General features: G+C 47.8%; 1 gene segment (V, D, J or C); it reads right to left on the minus strand.

Moving 5' to 3' along the window:
- Window positions 1-3,190: 3,190 nt before the first annotated feature.
- Window positions 3,191-13,483, minus strand: LOC139245192 (Ig kappa chain V region Mem5-like). The segment is given in 4 exon segments: window positions 3,191-3,519; window positions 11,579-11,613; window positions 12,953-13,247; window positions 13,435-13,483. Coding segments are annotated over 4 exon segments (708 nt in total).
- Window positions 13,484-22,887: the final 9,404 nt, after the last annotated feature.

Consider the following 22,887-nt stretch of genomic DNA (forward strand, 5'->3'; position numbering starts at 1 on the left):
GAACCACACTAGGTGCACATTTTTTGGGACGAGGTGTTAAGATGAGAAAGCAACTTGAGCGTTGCAGACTCAGTGTGCAAATGGGAAAACAGATGAGTCCATTATTGCAGTCAATCAACCAAGGGGACCACAATAAAATATATCTATGTAAACACTTTATCAGAACCCGCAGTGGCGGGAGATCAGTCATAATCTGGATATAAATATGTGAGCTAGAAGCAGCTCTGCAGAAGATGGATGAAGGACAGGAACAGATGGAAGAAGAAGCACACAGAAGAAGTAGAAGGATACGTGTACAGATGGACACAGGTCGAAAGAACGAACAGACGAATGGACGGAAGGACGTGGTATAAACGGAGGGAACAGCAATGCAGAGAATGGCCAGAAGAAGAAACAACAGGGCACAGAACCAACGACCACGAACCTACAATAGATACAGCCAGGGAGGGTGATTGTATGTCTTCAGTCGATTTTTAAGAATCAGAGTAGATTGAAAAACAATCACATTATAATGTGTGGGAAAGCAAATTGTGAGGAGGACACAAATAGTCTGTAAAGGGATATAGACCAGCTAAGTGAATGGGCAAAAATTTGGCAGGTGGAGTATAATGTGGGCAAATGTGAGGTTTTCCACATTGGCAGAAAGAATCGAAAAGCAAATTCATTTTCAAATGGAGAAAGATTGCAACCTGCTGCAGTACAGAGGGACCTTGTGCATGAAACACAAAAAGTTAGTATGTGGGTAAAGCAATAATCAGGAAGGCAAATGGAATGTTGGCCTTTATTGCAAGGGGAATAGAGTATAAAAGCAGAGAAATCCTGCTACAACTGTACAGGGTATTGGTGAGGCCACACCTGGAGTACTGCGTACAGTTTTGGTCACCATACTTAAGAAAGGATAGACCTGCATTGGTGACAGTTCAGAGAAGGTTCACTCGGTTGATTCTGAAGAAGAGGGGGTTGACTTATGAGGATAGGTTGAGTAGGTTAGGCCTATAATCATTGGAGTTCAGAAGAACGAGAGGTGATTTTATCGAAAGACATCAGATAATGAGGGGGCAACAAGGTGGATGCACTGAGGATATTTCCACTCAGAAGGGAAACTAGTACTAGGGGTCATAGTCTCAGAATAAGGGGCCGTCCATTTAAAATTCAGTTGAGGAGGAATTTCTTCTCTCAGAGGCTTGTAAATCTGTGGAATTCTCTGCCCCAGAGAGCTGTGGAGGCTGGGTCATTGAATATATTGAAGGTCGAGATAGATTTTTGAGCGATAAGGGAATAAAGGGTTATGGGGAGCAGGCAAGGAAGTGGAGCTGAGTCCATGATCAGATCAGCCATGATCTTATTAAATGGCGGAGCAGGCTCGAGGGCCCAGGTGCCCGACTCCTGCTCCAATTTCTTATGTTCTTAACTCTTAATACCCTTACCCAACAGGGCACTGATGGTGCCGGAGAACCAGCCTGAGCCTCAGATCCTGAACTGCCCACTGCAACACTGGACTGAGAAACAGAGGGAGCAGAGTGTGTGCAGAGAGGTGACTGGCTGGTCCCTTGGTCCCGGAGCCCCCTCCCAGTCCTCCCCCACCCTAGTCTCCCCGGATGCCCTGTCCTTCCAGGGAACCCCGCCGCTGCCGATTGCGTTGGACCCCCCGTTCTACAAAAGGTCAGGCCCCGATCACCGCACCTCCCCACTCCCCTACCAACCCTCCACCACCCCCCCAGGAGCTGGAGCTCACACACACACCCCTACAGATGGTGCTGGGTAACGGTAACAGTCACACACACACACACACACACACACCTGCAGGTGGTGCTGGGGAACAGTCACACACACACACCCGCAGGCGGTGCTGGGTAACAGTCACACACACACACACACACACCTACAGGCGGTGCTGGGTAACAGTCACACACACACACACACACACACACACACCTGCAGGCGCTGCTGGGTAACATTCACACACACCCCTACAGGCGGTGCTGGGTAACAGTCACACACACCCCTACATGCGGTGTTGGGTAACATTCACACACACACACACCCACAGGTGGTGCTGGGAAACATTCACACACACACACACCTCCAGATGGTGCTGGGTGACAGTCACACACACACACACACACACCACACCTACAGGTGGTGCTGGGTAAGCCACACTAACACTCAGGGACATGTACACGGTGATACACTGACTGCTCCTCTCCCGAAGCTGAGGCCTCACTCGGTACAGTTTTGTGCTGCTGCCACGAGCCACACGTTAAGGAGAGAGAATGCAACGTTGTGACTGTGGCCTCCTGCCACCAGATTGCCCCCAGCAGTCAGCACAGAGTGCACAGTGCGATCCCACCATCGGGGGCTGTCCCAACACCCCCAGTTTGCAGAGTGAGAGCCAATGCTCAGACTGGGAGGGTTTAATCCCAGCAGCTTTTAGTGTCTCTGTGTTTAATCTTGTGCACTCCAGAGGTTCGAGCTAAAATTGATCGTTTTAAAATGATTGATAATTGGATTTGAATCAAATCTCCTGCTGATGTGCCATTGATTGACAGCTCACCCAGCCAATCAGGACAGACCCTTACTGAAATGCAGCCAATCCAGCTGAGGGGGAGGTGGGACATTTCTAAAGCACTCGTCAAACACAGACTGAATATTCTTCACGTTTATTGCCTTTTACAGATTCACATTTACAGAAACAAGACTTGAATAAACAGCCCAGCGAGAGCGAGCTGGAGACATTCACAGGGAGAATGCAGCTTTATTAAAACAGTTGTGTGGATTTTCTCCACACCGTGAGAATCCTGTCCCTTTAAACGAGGACAAAACCTTGAATTGTAACAGCAGGGTGAGCAGGGAGGGGGTCTGCTTACTGAAGCGGCACTTCGCAGTTTAACATTAGTTTTACTCTGCTGACAGTCTTCAGCATCTTCGAGAGGTTTTACTTGGCAGCACGAGTCAACACTGTCCCATCAAACCCTCCCAGGGCAGGTACAGCACGGGTTAGATACAGAGTAAAGCTCCCCTGACACTGCCCCAATAATGTGCCTTACCCCCTGACCCTCAGATGCTTTCCCTGACCCAGTCCCGAGAAGGAAGAGAGTAGAAATGCAGTGCTGACAATGACCTTTGTCCTCCCGGCTCACCCCCTGTTCTATTTAAAGTTGCGTCTCCCCCGCGGACTGTCCCTGACACACTACGCACATTCTGCTCTCCTGACGCCCTTGCTGAGGGGAGAGGAGAGGCTCTCATGGGTGAGGCTGCAGGAGAATCTGGCGTTGGACTCCCAGTCGGAGCCAGAGAGGGTCAGCAGGCTGCTGACACTGTAGGTGTTGTCCGAAGCTCGCAGGTAGTCGCTGGTCTGGACCCCGGCCGAAATGGTCGCCCCGTCCTTCTTCCACTCCACCTCCACCGCATCGGGGTAGAAGTGATCAGCGAGGCACACCAGGGTGGCAGTGCCCTTGGTCGTGACCTCCTCCGGGGAGGGGGGCAGCAGGGTCAGCGTGGGTGGTGTCTTCCCTCGGCCTGAAAGGGAGGAGAAGGATGTTTAATAGGTGTATATTAGTGTGTGTGTGTGTGTGTGTGTGTCACTGTGGGGATAATTCACATCTGATAACGGAGAGTTGGGTTAATGAACTCCTGGCTAGCGATTAACCATTGGAGGCGAGCAACACTAATTCTTAATCTTCTTTGCCTCTCTTGATAAGCTTAATATAAATATAAATGCGTTCGATGTTAAGGTGATTTAAAAAAAAACTTGCATTTATATTACACCTTTCACAACCACCGGACATCTCAAAGCACTTTACAGCCAATGAAGTACTTTTGGAGTGTAGTCACTGTTGTAATGTGAGAAACACGGCAGCCAATCTGTGCACAGCAAGCTCCCACAAACAGCGAAGTGATAACGACCTGATAATCTGTTCTTTTGTCATGTTGGTTGAGGGATAAATATTGACCAGGACACGAGGAGAACTCCCCTGCTCTTTGAAATAATGGCATGTGATCTTTTACATCCAGCTGAGAGGGCAGACGGGGCCTTGGTTTAATGTTTCATCTGAAAAACGACACCTCCGACAGTGCGGCACTCCCTCAGCACTACACTGGACTGTCAGCTTAGATTGCATTTAAAAGCTTGCTGCCCAGCACCGGGGTGAGGTCAAGGGTGAGGCTACAAGGAGTCTCAGTGTACCGGGGTCAGGCAGGGGTCACTGCTCCCAATGATCCTGTGACCTCCTGGAAGGTCAGAGTGCGCGGACAATGGGTGAGGGTCAGGATCAGGGCCCTCCCACTTCAATGAAAGAAAGCCTTGAATTTATATAGCACCTTTCACAACCTCAGGATGCCCCAAGGTGCTTTACAACCAATTGCACACAGGAAGATTTACGAGGATGTTGCCTGGTCTGGAAAATTTTAGCGATGAGGAAAGATTGGATAGGCTGGGGTTGTTTTCTTTGGAACAGAGGAGGCTGAGGGGAGACCTTATTGAGGTGTATAAAATTATGAGGGGTCTAGATAGAGTGGATAGGACGGACCTATTTCCCTTAGCAGAGTGATCAACAACCAGGACATAGATCTAAAGTAATTGGTAGGAGCTTTAGAGGGGATTTGAGGGGCAATGTCTTCACCCAGATGGTGGTGGGGGTCTGGAACTCACTGCCTGAAAGGGTGGTCGAGGCAGAAACCCTCACCACATTTAAAAAAGTACTTGGTAGATCTTTGTCGGCCAGTGCGGAGGCAATGGGCCGAATGGCCTCCTTTCATGCTGTAAATTTCTCTGATTCTATGAAGCTCCCAGACTGCAATGAGATCATGACCAGATCATCAGTTTTAACTATGTTGGTTGTGGGATAAATATTGGGCAGAGCGCTGTGAAGAACCCCCTTGCCCTTCCAATAGTGATTATGAGATCTTTCATGTCCACCTAAGAGGGCAGACGGGACTTCGGTTTAACATCTCATCTGAAAGATGGCACCTCTGACAGAGGGATGGTATGTGAGAAGGATCATCAAATGAGGCCATATGGGTTAAACTGATGAATATAAAAGGGCCAGTCACACTGCTGGGAGTGTACTATAGACCCCGAAACAGTCAGAGGGAGATAGAAGAGAAAATATGTCGGCAAATTGCTGAGAAGTGCAAAAACAATCGGGCAGCAATAGTCGGGGATTTCAACTCTGCTCAATTAACTGGGATGGAATCAGTGTCAAAGGTATAGAGGGCGCAGAATTCTTAAAAGGCATTCAGGAGAACTTTTATAGCCAATACGTAGCAAGCCCAAGGGAGGGGGCGTTTCTGGACTTAGTTTTAGTGAATGAAGCTGGGCAGGTGGAAAGGGTATCAGTGGGAGAGCATTTTGGTGCTAGTGATCATTTTTCAGTTAGATTTAGTGTAGTTATGGAAAAGGACAAAGATAGATCAGGAATAAAGGTTCTCAATTGGGGAAAGGCCAGTTTTACTAAGCTGAGGGGTGATTTAGCAAAAGTGGACTGGAAATAACTACTTGAAGGTAAATCAGTGTCAGAGCAGTGGGAGGCATTCAAGGGGGAGATAGTGAGGGTTCAGAGCAAGTATGTTCCCACAAAGGAAAAGGGTGGCACTCCCAAGTGAAGAGCCCCCTGGATGGCAAAGATCATATAGGGTAGGATAAGGCAAAAAAGGGAAGCTTATGTCAGATACCCAGAGCTAAATACTGCAGAAAGCCCAGAGGAGTATAGAAAGTGCAGGGGTGAAATTAAAAAGGAAATTAGGAATGCAAAGAGAAGGCATGAAAAAATATTGGCAAGTAAAATCAAGGAAAACCCAAAGATGTTTTATAAATACATAAATAACAAGAGGATAATTAAGGAAAGAGTTGGGCCTTTTGGAGAACAAAAAGGTAACCTGCGTGTGGAGGCGGAAGACGTGGGTATGGTTCTTCATGAATACTTTGCATCTGTCTTCACAGAAGAGAGTGACGATGCAGACATTGTAATTGAGGAGAAGTGTAAAATATTAGATGAGATAAACATAGTGAGAGGGGAAGTATTAAGGGGCTTAGCAGCTTTGAAAGTGGTTAATTCACCAGGCCCAGATGAAATGTAACCCAGGTTGTTGAGAGAAGCAAGGGAGGAAGTAGCAGAGGCTCTGACCATTATTTTCCAATCCTCTCTAGCTACAGGTGTGGTGTCAGAAGAATGGAGGACTGCTAACGTGGTACCTTTGTTTAAAAAGGGGGAAAGAGATAGACCGACTAATAACAGACCAGTCAGCCTAACCTCGGTGGTTGAAAAATTATTGGAAACAATTCTGAGGGAGAGGATAAATTGTCATCTGAAAAGGGATGGATTAATCAAGGACAGTCAGCACTGATTTGTTCAGGGAAGGTCGTGCCTGACTAACTTGATTGAATTTTTTGCGGAAATGACACGGAGGGTCAATGAGCGTTGCACCTTTGATGTAGTCTACATGGATTTTTGTAAGGCTTTTGGCAAGGTCCCACATGGCAGAAAAGTAAAAGCCCATGGGATCCAAGGGAAAGTGGCAAGTTGGATCCAAAATTGGATCAGTGGCAGGAAGCAAAGGGTAATGGTCAATGGGTGTTTTTGTGACTGGAAGGCTGTTTCGAGTGGGGTGCCACAGGGCTCAGTACTAAGTCCCTTGTTCTTTGTAATATACACAAATGATTCAGGCTTATATTCAATGGAATTTAGAAGAATGAGAGGGGATCTCATAGAAACATATAAAATTCAGACGGGATTGGACAGGTTTGATGCAGGAAGAATGTTCCCGATGTTGGGGGAGTCCAGAACCTGGTGTCAAGTCGAAGGATAAGGGGTAAGCCATTTAAGACCGAGATGAGGAGCAAATTCTTCACTCGGAGAGTTCTGAGCATGTGGAATTCTCTACCACAGATAATTGTTGAGGCCAATTTGTTAGATATATGCAAAAGGGAGTTTGATGTGGCCCTTAAGGCTAAAGGGATCAAGGGGTATGGAGAGAAAGCAGGAATGGGGTAATGAAGTGCATGATCAGCCATGATCATGTTAAATTGTGTTGCAGGCTCGACAGGCCGAATGGCAGTGTGAGCTGCGAGGAGGATGCTATGAGGCTGCAGAGCGACTTGGATAGGTTAGGTGAGTGGGCAAATGCATGGCAGATGAAGTATAATGTGGATAAATGTGAGGTTATCCACTTTGGTGGTAAAAAGAGAGAGACAGACTATTATCTGAAAGTTGACAGATCAGGAAAAGGGGAGGTGCAACGAGACCTGGGTGTCATGGTACATCAGTCATTGAAGGTTGGCATGCAGGTGCAACAGGCGGTTAAGAAAGCAAATGGCATGTTGGCCTTCATAGCAAGGGGATTTGAGTACAGGGGCAGGGAGGTGTTGCTACAGTTGTACAGGGCCTTGGTGAGGCCAGGAGTATTGTGTACAGTTTTGGTCTCCTAACTTGAGGAAGGACATTCTTGCTATTGAGGGAGTGCAGCGAAGGTTCACCAGACTGATTTCCGGGATGGTGGGACTGACCTATCAAGCAAGATTGGATCAACTGGGCTTGTATTCACTCCTGCACCTATTTTCTATGTTTCTATGTTTCTATGCATACTCCTGCACATATTTTCTCTGATTTTATGTTTCTACTTCAATGTAGGGGACATGATTCCCTACAAGGTCCTACATATGAGACTGGTGTGCAAATCAAAGCACGTGGTGTTGAAGGTAATATACTGATGTGGATAGAGAACTTGTTGGCAGACAGGAAGCAGAGAATCGGGATAAATGGGTCCTTTTCAGAATGGCAGGCAGTGACTAGTGGAGTGCCGCAGGGCTCAGTGCTGGGACCCCAGCTCTTTACAATGTACATCAATGATACAAGGGGTATGGAGAGAAAGCAGGAAAGAGATACTGAGGGAATGATCAGCCATGATCTTATTGAATGGTGGTGCAGGCTCGAAGGGTCGAACGGCCTACTCCTGCACCTATTTTCTATGTTTCTATTTTTCTATGATTAAGAAGTTTGCAGATGATACAAAAACTGGCCGTGCGGTTGGTAGTGAGGAAGAAAGCTGTGGACAGCAGGAAGATATCAATGGATTGGTCAGGTGGGCAGAACAGTGGCAAATGGAATTCAATGCAGAGAACTGTGAGGTAATGCATTTGGGGATGTCTAACAAGGCAAGGGAATAAACATTAAATGGTAGGACACTGAGAAGTGTAGAGGAACAAATGGACCTTGGAGTGCATGTGCACAGATCTCTGAAGGTAGTAGGCCAGGTCGATAAGATGGTTAAGAAGACATACGGAATACTTGACTTTATTAGTCGCGGCATGGAATACAAGAGCAGGGAAGTTATGTTATAATTGTATAAAACACTATTTAGACCATAGGTAGAGTACTGTGTGCAGTTCTGGTCACCACATTACAGGAAATGTGTGATTGCACCACAGAGGATACAGAGGAAATTTACAAGAATGTTACCAGGACTGGAAATTTTTAGCTATGAGGAAAGATTGGATTGGCTGAGGTTATTTTGTTCGGAACAGACGAGGCTGAGGGGAGATTTAATTGATGTGTATAACATTATGAGGGGCCTAGATAGAGTGGTTAGGATGGACCGATTTCCCTCAATAGAGAGGTCAACAACCAGGTGAGAAAGATTTAATGTGTGGGTAGAGGGAAGTTGAGGAGAAATATTTTCCCCCAGAGGGTGGTGGGGGTCTGGAACTCACTGCCTGAAAGGGAGGTCGAGGCAGAAACCCTCACCGCATTTAAGAAGTACTTGGATGTGCACTTCAAGTGCCGTAACCCACAGGGCTATGGACCAAGAGCTGGAAAGTGGGATTAGTCTGGGTAGCTCTTCTTTGACTGTCATGGACACAATGGGCTGAATGGTGTCAGCAAGTGGCTCAGTTGGTAGCACCCTCGCTTCGGAGTCAGAAATTGTGGGTTCAAATCCCACTTCGGTGTCCTGGCCAATATTTATCCCTCAATCAACACAACAAAAACATATTATTTGGTCATCAGCACATTGCTGTTTGTGGGAGCTTGCTGTGCACAAATTTACTGCTGCATTTCCTACATTACAACGGTGAGTACACTTCAAAAAGGACTTCATTGGCTGTAAAGCATATTGGGATGTCTGGTGGTCATGAAAGGCGCTATATAAATACAATTCTTTCTTTCTTTTCTCAGAGCCGAGCGTGCTTGTGATTGACGCACGGCTCACACCTCACGGTCGATTAGCCTGATACGCTCAGTCTCTGGGCACACACTGAGACAGTGAGCCCACTTGGGGAGCTCAGTCTCTGGGCTCACACTGAGACAGTGAGCCCACTTGGGGAGCTCAGTCTCTGGGCTCACACTGGGACAATGAGCCCACTTGGGGAGCTCAGTCTCTGGGCTCACACTGGGACAATGAGCCCACTTGGGGAGCTCAGTCTCTGGGCTCACACTGGGACAGTGAGCCTACTTGGGAGGGGAGCTGTGCCCCAGCCAGAGGTAGTGCCTTCAGGAGTGAGATGGGGAGCAGATGACGGGCAGCCTGTGGTGTAGAGGGGAGACATTTCACCGGCCGAGGGCAGGTGCTGAGCCCGTTTACCTATAAGAATGTGGTAAGTGGATGGGGAAAGTGGGCCGGGCACTGAGGTAACGTCCTGTGTTGCTGGTGGAACTCCTGCTGTCTGCTCCGTCACGTGTGACAAACACGCTGACACATCAGACGGACATCTGGGATGGGGGGATTGTCTATGGAGAGATCGAGTATATTAGGCTTATATTCTCTAGTGTTTAGAAGAATGAGAGGTGATCTCATTGACACATACAATATTCTGACAGGGCTTGACAGGGTAGATGCAGGGAGGATGTTTCCTCTGGCTGGGGAGTCTAGAACCAGGGGTCACAGTCTCAGAATAAGGGGTCGGCCATTTAGGACTGAGATGAGAAGAAACCTCTTCACTCAGAGGGTGATGAATCTCTGGAATTCTCTACCCCAGAGGGCTGTGGAGGCTCAGTCCTTGAGTATATTCCGGAGATCGATAGATTTTTGGATATTAAGGGAATCGAGGGATATGGGGACACTGCAGGAAAGTGGAGTTGAGGTAGAAGATCAGCCATGATCTCATTGAATGGCGGAGTAGGCTCGAGAGGCTGAATGGCCTTCTCCTGCTCCTAATTCCCATGTTCTTAAGGAACATTAGTCCAAGTTCTGGGGATTTTCTGCTGGGTCCAGGTTTAATCAGCAGGGGAATAGTGCGAGTCCCAGTTCAGAAAAAGAAAAGAGTAATTAAAGAAAGACCTGCATTTATATAGCGCCTTTCACACCTCAGGATTTCCCAAAGTGCTTCACAGCCAATGAAGTACATTTTGAAGTGCAGTCACTGTTGTAATGTGGGAAACACGGCAACCAATTTGTGCACAGCAAGCTCCCACACACAGCAAAGAGGTAATTGAGCATTTTAAGCGATGTAGGTTGCGGGATAAATATCAGCCTGAACTCGAGCCATAGAAACAGCAACTGAGAGTCTCCCCACAACCCTGGAGCACTGCAGCCGCCGGATTGCGAGCCCTGCTGCCCCTGTTTGTGATCAGAAGTTGGACAGGAGGTGAGCGGGGGCTGGACAGATCAGAGTTGGAGCTGGGGGAGGCGGGACCTCGGGAGTGTCAGTGTGCTGAGGCTGAGCTCAGTTATATCAGAGACTGTGACAGGAGCACAGACTGCCCCCAGCGAGCTCACTCACTCACACCCACACTCTGCCCGTGTCTCACACACCGTGTCTGTCACACTGAGACAGGCAGGAGGCTCGGGAGCGATTTCCGGGGATGGTGCAGGGATGGGACCGCAGTGTGCCAACGTCCAGATCTCCTCCACACGGTGGGTAACAGTTCGTTACTTATACTTTGCTGGGTGAAGGGGGAGTGTGGGTAAAGGAATACAGCCGGGCTCCCTGTCATACACAGCACTCTTCAATTAACCCTTTCATTCACCGCAGCTCCCCACCATATTATATAACCCATACACAGGCACTTGAGAGGGTGCAGAGAAGGTTTACAAGGATGGGACCAGAAATGCGAGGGTGTACATATCAGGAAAGGATGAACAGGCTGGGGCTCTTTTCTCTTGAGGCTGAGGGGTGACCTGATCGAGGTCTTTAACATTCGGAAAGGTTTTGATAGAGTGGATACAGAGAGACTGTTTCCACTTGTTGGGAAGATCAGAACGAGAGACCTTCAATATAAGATAGCAAGAAATCCAATTGTGAATTCAGGAGAAAATTCTTTACACAGCAAGTGGTGAGAATGTGGAACTCGCTACCACAGGGAGTGATTGAAGTGAATAGAATCGATGTATTTAAGGGGAGGCTAGACAGGGATATGAGGGAGAAGGGAATAGAGAGTTAGACTGATAGATTTAGATGAGGAAAGACGGGAGGCTCGAGTGGAGCATGAACACCGGCATGGACTGGTTGGGCCGAATGGCCTGTTTCTGGGCCGTATATCCAATGTAATCCTGCGTAAACTAAAATCTCCCCCTATTCAGTATTTGTGTCTTGGAAAGATTCAGCATTTAAAGTGTTAATAACGGAGCATTGGGGTTTACTTACTCAGTCTGAGCTTGGTTCCTTTACCGAACGTGAGCCACAGTGACAGCTTCCAGTGCAGCGGCTGTACAATATCCTCCGACCCTGGCTCACTCAGTCTCTCTCCCCCTTTCTCTGTCTGTGTGTGTGTGTCTCACTCTGTGTCTCTTTTTCAGTGTTTCACTCACTGTTTCTCACACTCTCTCTCACCAATCTCGCTGACTCTATTTCTCCCGCCCTCCCTCTCACACTCTTTCTATCCCCCTCGCTCCCTCTCCCACTCTCTCTATCCCCCTCGCTTCCTCTCCCTTCCTCCCTCTCTATCGCTTCCTCTCCCTTACACTGTCTCCCACTACAATCACGCTCTCTCGCTCACTCTCTCCCTCTCTCTCTGTGTCCGAGTTGCCTGGGGCAGTACCCGGGAGAGTTGGGGATCCAATGTGTTTGGGACAAATCTCCCAGCTGCCCTTCCCGCCCCATCAGACGGTAACCCTAGGGCCACGGAATTGCTGGAGAATGAAAGTCCCCCTCACACAGGGCTCACCTCTTTGTGCCCCTTGAACAACGGGCTCCATCTGCAAGTGAAATGTTTGTGTTGCTGACAGAGGCCTTCCTCGGGATCATTATAAAATAACGAGTTTCAGGGGCTTTAGAAACCTGTTTCCTCAGTCCGTGACCCGTGTGTACGTGGAGTGTGAGAGGATGCAGCCCCTCTTCCACTATTTGAAGGGGCTGCTCCTCGATTTCTGGCTCCACTTCAGTCCCACGCTCCTGGGCCTGGCCACCCGGTGCGGGGGGAGTGGGCAGACCATCCACAGGTCCCAGTTGGATGGGGCCCATGGGGTGGTCACACTGCCTGCCTGCCTCAATTCGTGGGCTTTGTCCGCATCCGAGTGGCCCTGGGGACAGACACAGGGTAGGCCTGAGGCCTTCTGCGACGGGAGTACACCGCAGGGCCTGGAGTGTGGGGTGGGCAGGGAAAGAGCACGAACATTTCACTTGTTCACTTTCCTTTCATGTTTATGCTTTGGGTTTTATAAGTTGTGGCCCTCTCAATAGTGGGGGGTTTGTGAGATTATTTGGATTGAGCACACAGGACCACCCAGTGTCTCCGTGCTGTCTGAATGTACAGAGTAGAGCTGTGAGATTGTCAGTGATGAAGACACAGCCCCAACTCCTCTCTGACCCACTCCATTCTTTCCCAATTCACTGCAGCTTCCAGCTGAATATTCCTGCCATCACTCCCATCGAGCTGTGTGTCAGTCATGTGTAAAACCGTACAGGAGGTGGGGCTGTGTGTCCATTATTATATATTATATATAACTGTGGGGTGAGTCAGTACAGGAGGTGGGACTGTGTATATTGAGGTTTTTGTACAGCTGTGTATCACAGTGTAGAGGGTAGCTGTTATGTTGCTGACAGTAATAGTCTGCGACATCCTCGCTCTTCACATTGCTGATGCTCAGGGTGAACGTGTTGGACTGGTAACTGCCGGTGAAGCGATTGGACGTTCCAGTGAAACGAGTTGATCCCGAATGGATCAGCAGAGTGGGTTTCTGCCCGGCTTTCTGCTGGTACCAAGCAACATACTTGCTAACAGATGCACTGGCGGTACACGTGATGGTTGCAGTCTGTCCCTCACTCACTGACAGCACCGGGGGAGACTGGGTCATGATGATGTCCCCACTGATACCTGAGGGGGAAATGGGGAAAGAAAGTGAAGTAAGCACTGTCACAGAAAGACGCTGCAAAATGAGAGATTGCTCGAGACACTGAGCTCTCCTCTAGTGTCAGCATTTGCCCTTCAATCACTGGTCAGTAGAGTTGGACAGAAATCGACAGCAGGGAGATATTAAACGTGGAAGGAGAGAGATTGGTACCTGCGACGCAGAATGCCAGAGGCCAGATCAGCTGGATGGGTGAAATCATGGTGTCTGCTCCTGTCCCTGTGCCTGCTTACTGATAAACTGCCCTTCACTGGGCCCTGCTTTATAAACCTGCAGCCTGAGAGAGTCTCACTGCCCATCCCTCAATATGTAAATGTCTTCACCCAGAGAAAGCCACGTCAGCACATTTCACTTCCTCTTCCCCGCCCTCCTTCTCCCCCTCCTTCTCTCTCCATTCCTCCATCTCTCTCCCCCTCTCGCTTCCCCACAGACTCCCAGGTGCAGCACACTGAAATGCAGAATAAACCTCCCTGTGCCCTCCCCCACCAATGGATGTTAACCCTTGACCCCAGAGCATGCCTTCTGGAGTAAGGCCCCATTCCCCACAGTGGCCACCCCTTGGCCTCTCTCAGTACATTGGTTGTTTATTGCCCAATTAAGGGCCGTTCTGTGCTGTGGGCCTATTCTCTGTGGGGACCGGTTTGGACAGAAAGCTCATTTCATGAAGGCCCAGCAGAGGGAGGAGATCCTCACCCCATCAGTTTGAGCTGGAGCAACAGGACAGGGTCTGACCCACTGCTCCATCCTGTCCGCTCAGAACATCTTCGAATCCCTTCCCCTTCCATGGCCCCGCTCCAGATCAGGGTATTTTTACCGGGATCAGGTGACGATGATCCTACATTTACAACAAGAAGGGTCCACACTCCATGTCCCACTGGTCCTCCAATCGGCTCCAGGCAATATGGCTCCTTCCTATTGGTACCACAATAGGGCCCAGGAATCATGGCTCCTTCCTATTAGTCCCCCACTTGGACCCAGGCAACATGGTGCCGTCCTATTGATCCTCCAATAGGGACAATGAAACATGGCTTCTTCCTATTGGTTGTCCAATAGGGATCATGAAACATGGCTACTTCCTATTGGTGCCTAATAGGGACAAGGAAACATGGTTCCTTCCTATTGGTCCTGCAATAGGGACCAGGAAACATGGCTCCTTCCGATTGGTCCTTCATTAGGAATCAGGGAACATGGCTTTTTCCTATTGATCCTCCAGTAGGGACCAGGAAACATGGCTCCTTCGTATTGGTCCACCAATAGGCACCAGGAAACGTTGCTCCTTCCTATTTGTCCTATTGGACAGGGAAACATAGAAAATAGGTGCAGGAGTCAGCCATTTGCCTCTTTGAGCCTGTACCACCATTTAATAAGATCATGGCTGATCATTCACCTCAGTACCCCTTTCCTGCTTGATCCTTTTAGCCGTGAGGGCCATATCTAACTCCCTTTTGAATATATCCAGTGAACTGGCATCAGCAACTCTCTGCGGTAGAGAATTTCACAGGTTAACAACTCTCTGAGTGAAGAAGTTTCTCCTCATCTCAGTCCTAAATGGCTTACCCCTTATCTTAGATTGTGACCCCTGATTCTGGGCTCCCCCAAAATCGGGAACATTCTTCCTGCATCTAACCTGTCCAGTCCCATCAGAATTTAAAAAAAAGTTGATCTTGCTGCTCGCAGAGACCTCACTGACGTACTGCCCCTGAACTCACTGCCCTCTGAGAGTCTATGCTGAGGGTGAAGTGCCTTGTGCTTGACAACTTTAGCACCTTAAAGGCTCCTGATCAATGCAGACTGTGTGTGGATTTCTGGTGAGGACACTGTGATGAGGCCTCCTGCAGTCGGATATCCTGCTGAGAGGGTCCAGGCTTACACACGTGGAATGGGGAATTGGGTGAGGTCGGAATGTGCTGTCGGGGCCCATGGAACTGGACCCCAGCATGCAGCTTTTCTCAGGAGAGCAGAGGGAATGTTCAGAGCCCTGGGCTCCATTTCCCACACCAGGTATTTCCTGTCCCAGTGAATGAATAAGATGCCAATGTTGTGCCCAGGTTAAGGGCAGTCTAGTGCTGTGGGCCCAGGTCTGCAAGAGGGAATTGGATATATATTTGAAAAGGAACAATTTGCTGGGTTACCGGGGTTGGAACTTAACACAATCACAATCACTAAGGAGGTGGTACTCAGTAAGATAATGGGACTAAAGGCAGATAAATCCCCTGGATGTGACAAGGTCCCAAGTGGTTTCCCAGCACTGTCGTGGCCAAAGAGGAGAGTAGGGTGTTTTGGTCAAACTTTCAAATGGACTCATCTACAGGAAACACTTGGACCAAACCAAACTCAGATTCACGGACTATCCAGAGCAACCCACATTAGACCGTACCTTTTTTGACCCCCCCAACACACACACCAGTAGCAACCGACACAGTGGTTGACCACGAAGCAGAACCCATCACCTGCAGCAGCCCAGCAGGACTCACCACACCAGGCAGCCCAGCAAGGCCAGCTGCACAGCAGCCCAGCGAGGGCCCAACAAATGACTCACCAAAACCATCATTTGCACCGAGACATCAACCAGGGAAGGAAAGGCCTCTCTTCGACTAACCTTGTAAATAGTTACACTGTTGACTTTGGGGGGCGTGGGGGCATGGGGGTGGGGGGGTGTTGTTATATATGTAACCCTGTAAATACCTTGTTTAACCACCAGAGGGCTCATCCCCTGGAGTCCCAAGAAATCCCACAATCCCTTGGGAGCACCTGCACTGAAGGAGTGCTCACAGGTTGGAGAGGCACTCTGGAGATGTGCAATAAAAGACTGAGGTCACACTTTACTTTGAGCTCACCGTATCTGGTCAGACTCTTTATTTATACATTACAAGTATCATCTGCATACTTCTGAATCATACCCCCAACATTCAAGTCTAAATCATTGATATATACCACAAAAAGCAAGGGACCCAGCACTGAGCCCTGTGGAACCCCAGCGGATACAGCCTTCCAGTCACAAAAACACCCATCAACCATTATCCTAATCTGAGGAAGGACCTGCTTGCTATTGAGGGAGTGCAATGCGGGTTTTAGTGTCCCCCTCCCCTTTTATAGGGGGCACTTGGGGAAAAAAACTATGATTTTAGTGCCCAAAAAAACCCCCCACAAAAATCACCCAAAAAAAAAGGGCCTTGTGAAATGTTTGTAGTGTCCCCCAGATCGGGAGGCACTTGATCTAATGTTTGTTTTGTTTACTGAAAAGAGTTGTGGAGCTGTTGGAGGCATGGCCTGTTCATTTGGAGCCTGGAGCAGTGAGGGAAGGAGCTCCCTGCTTGAGCTCCTGCCTGGAGGCCTGTGAACCCTGAGACCAGCCCAGGAAGAGGAGGAAGGGGCTTATAATACTTCATGCACAAGGACCCCCAGGTCCCTCTGCACCGCAGCATGTTGTAATTTCTCCCCATTCAAATAATATTCCCTTTTACTGTTTTTTTTCCCAAGGTGGATGACCTCACACTTTCTGACATTGTATTCCATCTGCCAAACCTTAGCCCATTCGCTTAACCTATCTAAATCTCTTTGCAGCCTCTCTGTGTCCTCTACACAACCCGCTTTCCCACTAATCTTTGTGTCATCTGCAAATTTTGTTATACTACACTCTGTCCCCTCTTCCAGGTCATCTATGTATATTGTAAACAGTTGTGGTCCCAGCACCGATCCCTGTAGCACACCACTAAACACCGATTTCCAACCCGAAAAGGACCCATTTATCCCGACTCTCTGCTTTCTGTTAGCCAGCCAATTCTCTATCCATGCTAATACATTTCCACTGACTCCGCGTACCTCTATCTTCTGCAGTAACCTTTTGTGTGGCACCTCATCGAGTGCCTTTTGAAAATCTAAATACACCACATCCATCGGTACACCTCTATCCACCATGCTCGTTATATCCTCAAAGAATTTCAGTGAATTAGTTAAACATGATTTCCCCTTCATGAATCCATGCTGCGTCTGTTTGATTGCACTATTCCTATCCAGATGTCCTGCTATTTCTTCCTCAATGATAGTTTCAAGAATTTTCCCCACTACAGATGTTAAACTAACCGGCCTATAGTTACCTGCCTTTTGTCTGCCCCCTTTTTTAAACAGAGGCGTGACATTGTTATCTCCTCAAAAAATTGAATCAAGTTATTCAGACACAAACTTCCCTTAATAAATCCTATGCTGACTGTCCTTGATTAATCCGTGTTTTGTTAAATGAAGATTCCTCCTATCCCACCCCCGAGGTTAGGCTGACTGACCTGTAGTGACTCGATCGATCCCTTGCTCCCTTTTTAAACAAAGGTACCACGTTTGCAGTCCTCCAGTCCTCCAGTACCTGGGATTGCAATGTCAGCATCGCCCCTCTCGGCCAGCTCGGTCAGTAGTGGTGCTACCGAGCCACTATTGGTGATGGACAGTGAAGTCCCCCACCCAGAGTACATTCTGTGTCCTTGCTACTCTCAGTGCTTCTTCCAAGTGGTGTTCAACATGGAGGAGCACTGATTCATCAGCTGGGGGAGGGCGGGAGGTGGTAATCAGCAGGAGGTTTCATTGCCCGTGTTTGACCTGATGCCATGAGACTTCATGGGGTCCGGAGTCAATGTTGAGGACTCCCAGGGCCACTCCCTCCCGACTGTATACCACTGAGCTGCCACATCGGGTGATGGAGGAATCTGGGACATTGGCTGAAAGGTATGATTCTGTGAGTAGGACTATGTCAGGCTGGTGCTTGACTAGTCTGTGGGGCAGCTCTCCCACTTTTGGCACAAGTCCCCAGATGTTGGTGAGGAGGACGTTGCAGGGTCAGCACTGAGCCTGGGTCCGCTGTCCTAGCCGGTCCGAGCTACTGTTATTCTGCCTGATTGGATGGTTATTATTAGAGACTCAGACCACAGCAGAAATCCCCCGTGCAAAAAATAACTGAAGAGACTGTCAGATCGGAAGAATGAAACTTCACCCACAGAGGAAGTGAAAGAGGGAGATTGTCACAGCTGTATGTTTGTTAATGACACGGGAGAAAACTGTGAACCGCGCTCACAGCCTCGAATCTAAGGGACCAACATTTACTTTAGCCTCTCTTTTCCTTTTTATATACATATAGAAACTCTTGCTATCTGTTTTTATATTTTGTGCTCGTTTACTTTCATAGTCTATCTTCCCTTTCTTAATCATTTATTCAGTCAATCTTTGCTGGATTTTCAAAGCTTCCCAATCTTCTGCCCTTCCACTAGTTTTGGCCACTTTGTATGCCCTTGTTTTTAATTGGATACCGTCCTTTATTTTGTTAATTAGCCACAGATGGCTATATTTTCTTTTACACCTTTCCTCCTCACTGGAATATATTCTTCTTGAGAGTTGTGAAATACTTCCTTAAATGTATACCACTGTTCATCAGCTGTCCTACACTTTAATCCATTTTCCCAGTCCACTTTAGCCAACTCTGCCCTCATACCTTTGTAGTCTCCTTTATTTAAGCTTAGTACGCTGGTTTGAGATCCAACTTTCTCACCCTCCATCTGAATTTGAAATTGAACCATGTTACCATCACTTGCTCCAAGGGGATCCTTTACGAGGAGATTGATTACTAATCCTGTTTCATTACACAGGACCAGATCTAAGATAGCCTGCCCCCTGGTTGATTCCGTTACAGACTGCTCGTCCCTTATGCACTCTCTGAACTCTTCCTCAAGGCTACCCTCACCAATTTGATTTGTCCAACGTGGAGGTTAAAATCACTCATGATTATTGCTGTTCCCTTTTCACAAGCCTCCACTATTTCCTGGTTTATTCTCCGACCAACAGAGGTGCTACTGTTAGGGGGCCTATAGATTATGCCCACCAGTGACTTGTTCCCTTTATTATTCCTTATCTCCACACAAACTGTTTCAACATCCTCATCATTTGAGCCAATATCATTTCTCACTATTGCAGTGATTCCATTCTTTATCAACAGAGCTACCCCACCTCCTTTTCCTTTCTGTCTGTCCTTCCGGATTGTCAAGCACCCCTGAATATTTAGTTCCCAGTCCTGGTCACCTTGCAACCATGTCTCTGTAATGGCTACAGATCATACCCATTTGTATCTATTTGTGCCATCAACTGATCTATTTTGTTACAAATGCTACGTGCATTTAGACAAAGAGCCTTTAAATTTGTTTTTTAACCTTTTTTCCTGCTCGTTTCCTCTCTCCTTCAAACTCACTTTATTTTTGCTTTCTAATTCCAGCTTTACTCCCCTCCCTACTGAATCTATTTTCAGGTTCCCAGCCCCCTGCCCAGCTAGTTTAAACCCTCCCCAACAGCACTAGCAAACCCTCCCCACTGCGAGGATATTGGTCCCAGCTCTGTTGAGGTGCAACCCGTCCGGCTTGTGCAGGTTCCACCTCCCCCTGAAACGGTCCCAATACCTCAGTAAACTAAAGCCCTCCCGCCTGCACCATCTCTCCAGGCATGTATTCGTCTGCTCTATCCTCCTGTTTCTGTGCTCACTGGCTCATGGCACTGGGAGTCATCCAGAGATTAGAGAATAATTAGAGATTAGAGATACTGAGAGAATAAATTCCTCCTCATCTCAGTTTTAAATGGATGGCACCTTATTCTAATATTATGCCGCTTAGTTCTAGTCTCCCCTATCAGTGGAAACATCCTCTTTGTATCCACCTTGGTCGATAAGGTCACCTCTCATTCTTCTGAATTCCAATGAGTAGAGGCCCAACCTACACAACCTTTCCTCATCCCTGGAATCAACCTAATGAACCTTCTCTGAACGGCCTCCAAGGAAAATATATCCTTTCGTAAATATGGAAACCAAAACTGTACGCAGTATTCCAGGTGTGGCCTCATCAATATCCTGTATAACTGTAGCAAGACTTCCCTGCTTTTATACTCCATTCCCTTTGCAATAAAGGCCAAGATTCCATTGGCTTTCCTGATCACTTGCTGTACCTGCACACTAACCTTTTGTGTTTCATGCACCAGGACCCCCAGGTCCCGCTGTACTGCAGCACTTTGCAATTTTTCTCCATTTAAATAATAACTTGCTCTTCGATTGTTTTCTGCCAATGTGCATAACCTCACACTTTCCAACATTATACTCCATCTGCCAAATTTTTGCCCACTCACTTAGCCTGTCTATGTCCTTTTTGGAGGTTTTTTGTGTCCTCCTCACGCATTGCTTTTCCTCCCATCTTTGTATCATCAGCAAACTCGGCTACGTTACACTCGATTCCTTCTTCCAAGTTGTTAATATAGATTGTAAATAGTTGGGGATCCAGCAGCACCCCACTAGTTACTGATTGCCAAAACGAGAATTAACCATTAATCCCGACTCTCTGTTTTCTGTTAGTTAGCCAATCCTCTATCCATTCTAATATATTACCCCCAACACTGTGAATTTTACCTTGTGCAGTAACCATTCATGTGACACCTTGTCAAATGCCTTCTGGAAGTCAAAATACACAACATCCACTAGTTCCCCTTTATCCACCCTGCTCGTTACATCCTCAAAGAATTCCATAGTTCAAAACAAATACAGGATCATTAATTTTAATTTCGCGTGACACATTTGCGCTATCATGATATATACTTTGTTGAAGCCACCTGCTCTCTCCCTGTTCGTGTTGATCAGGGTGAAGTAACGAGAGCCTTGCCTTAAATGCCCTTTTCATGAACAGTTCAGCAGGTGGAATCCCAGTGAGCAAGTTGGGTCTCGTGCGGTAACTAAGCAGGACTCGGGATAGGTGAGTCTACAGTGAGCCTTCAGCTACCCTCTTCAAGGTCTGCTTGATTGTTTGCACTGCACTCTCTGCCTGACCATTGGATGCCGGTTTGAACGAGGCAGATGTGACATGTTTGATCCCATTGCAGGTCATGTACTCTTTGAACTCGGCACTGGTGAAACACGGCTCATTGTCACTCACAAGGACATCAGGCAGGTCGTGCGTGGAAAACATGGCCCGCAGGCTTTCAGTGGTGGCAGCGGACGTGCTTGCCAACATTATCTCACATTCAATCCACTTGGAGTATGCATCTACAACCACAAGGAACATTTTTCCCAAGAATGGACCTGCATGAACCCTAGACTTTGGTTTGGAGGGCCAAGACCATAAACTTAGTGACGCCTCCCTGGGTACACTGCTGAACTGTGAACATGTGTTACATTTGTGCAGGCAGGACTCTAAGTCTGCATCAATACCGGGCCACCACACGTGGGATCTGGCTATCGTTTTCATTATTACAATGCCTGGGTGGGTACTGTGGAGACCACTAATGAAAGTGTCCCTGCCCTTTTTTGGTACCAATACCCGATTACCCCACAGAAGTCAATCTGCCTGAATAGAGATTTCATCTTTGCGCCGCTGGTATGGCTTTATTTCTTCCTGCATTTCTAATGAGACACTGAACCAGCTCCTGTGAGCACACAGTTTTTTTTTACTAAGGACAGTAAGGGGTCCTGGCTCGTCCAGGTTCTAATCTGCCGGCGGTAACAGGTGATTGCTCACTCTCGAATGCTTCCATTACCATAGCTAAATCTGCAGCTGTGCCATTTCCACCCCTGTGGTGGGCAATGGCAGCCTACTGAGAGCATCGGCACAGTTTTTTGTGCCTGGCCTGTGGCGGATGGCATAGTTGTATGTGGACAACGTGAGCGCCCATCTCTGGATGCGGGCCGATGTATTCGTATTTATCCCCTTACTTTCAGAAAAGAGGGATATCAGTGCCTTATGATCAGTTTCCAATTCAAATCTGAGCCCAAACAGATATTGATGCATTTTCTTTACCATATAAACACACGCTAACGCTTCTTTTTCAGTCATGCTGTAGGCCCTCTCAGCCTTAGACAGACTTCTGGATGCATAAGCAACCGGTTGTAATTTTCCCAGATTCATTAGCTTGTTGCAATACACACCGACACCACATGACGACGCATCGCATGCGAATAACAAACACTTACATGGATCATATGCTCAAACAAATTGCTTGTGTTGTAACAGTTTTCTAAGTTTTACATAGGCATTTTCTTGGCTTTTGCCCCATACCCATTCGCCTCCTTCATGCAGTAAAGAGTGCATTGGTTCTAACAGTGTGCTGAGACCCGGTAAGACGTTACAAAATTAGTTCAGGAGTCCTAGAAACGACCACAGCTCCGTCAAGTTCTGTGACCTTGGTGCGTTCTCGATTGCCTCCATCTTCGCGTTGGTGTGCCTGATGCTGTCCGCCGCGATTCTTCTCCTCAGTAATTCCACTTCAGGCGCCAGGAAAATTCACTTCGAGCATTTAAATCCGGGTCACCCTTGATTAAGCCGACTAAGAACCTCCTCCAGGTTCTTCAGATGTTCGACTGTGTCCCGACCTGTGACCAAGATGTTGTCCTGGAAGAGCACGGTGTGTGGGACTGACTTCAGTAAGCTTTCCATGTTTCTCTCGAATATCGCCGTGGCTGATCGAATCCCAAACAAGCATCTATTGTAAATGAAGAGACCTTTGTTCATGTTGATGCAGGTGAGGCCCTTCGATTATTCCTCCAGCTCCTGCGTAATGTAGGCTAAGGTCAAGTCCAGCTTTGTGAATGTCTTTCCTCCCGCC

The sequence above is a fragment of the Pristiophorus japonicus genome, unplaced genomic scaffold (genome assembly GCF_044704955.1).
Source record: "Pristiophorus japonicus isolate sPriJap1 unplaced genomic scaffold, sPriJap1.hap1 HAP1_SCAFFOLD_214, whole genome shotgun sequence".
Lineage (NCBI taxonomy): Eukaryota > Metazoa > Chordata > Chondrichthyes > Pristiophoridae > Pristiophorus > Pristiophorus japonicus.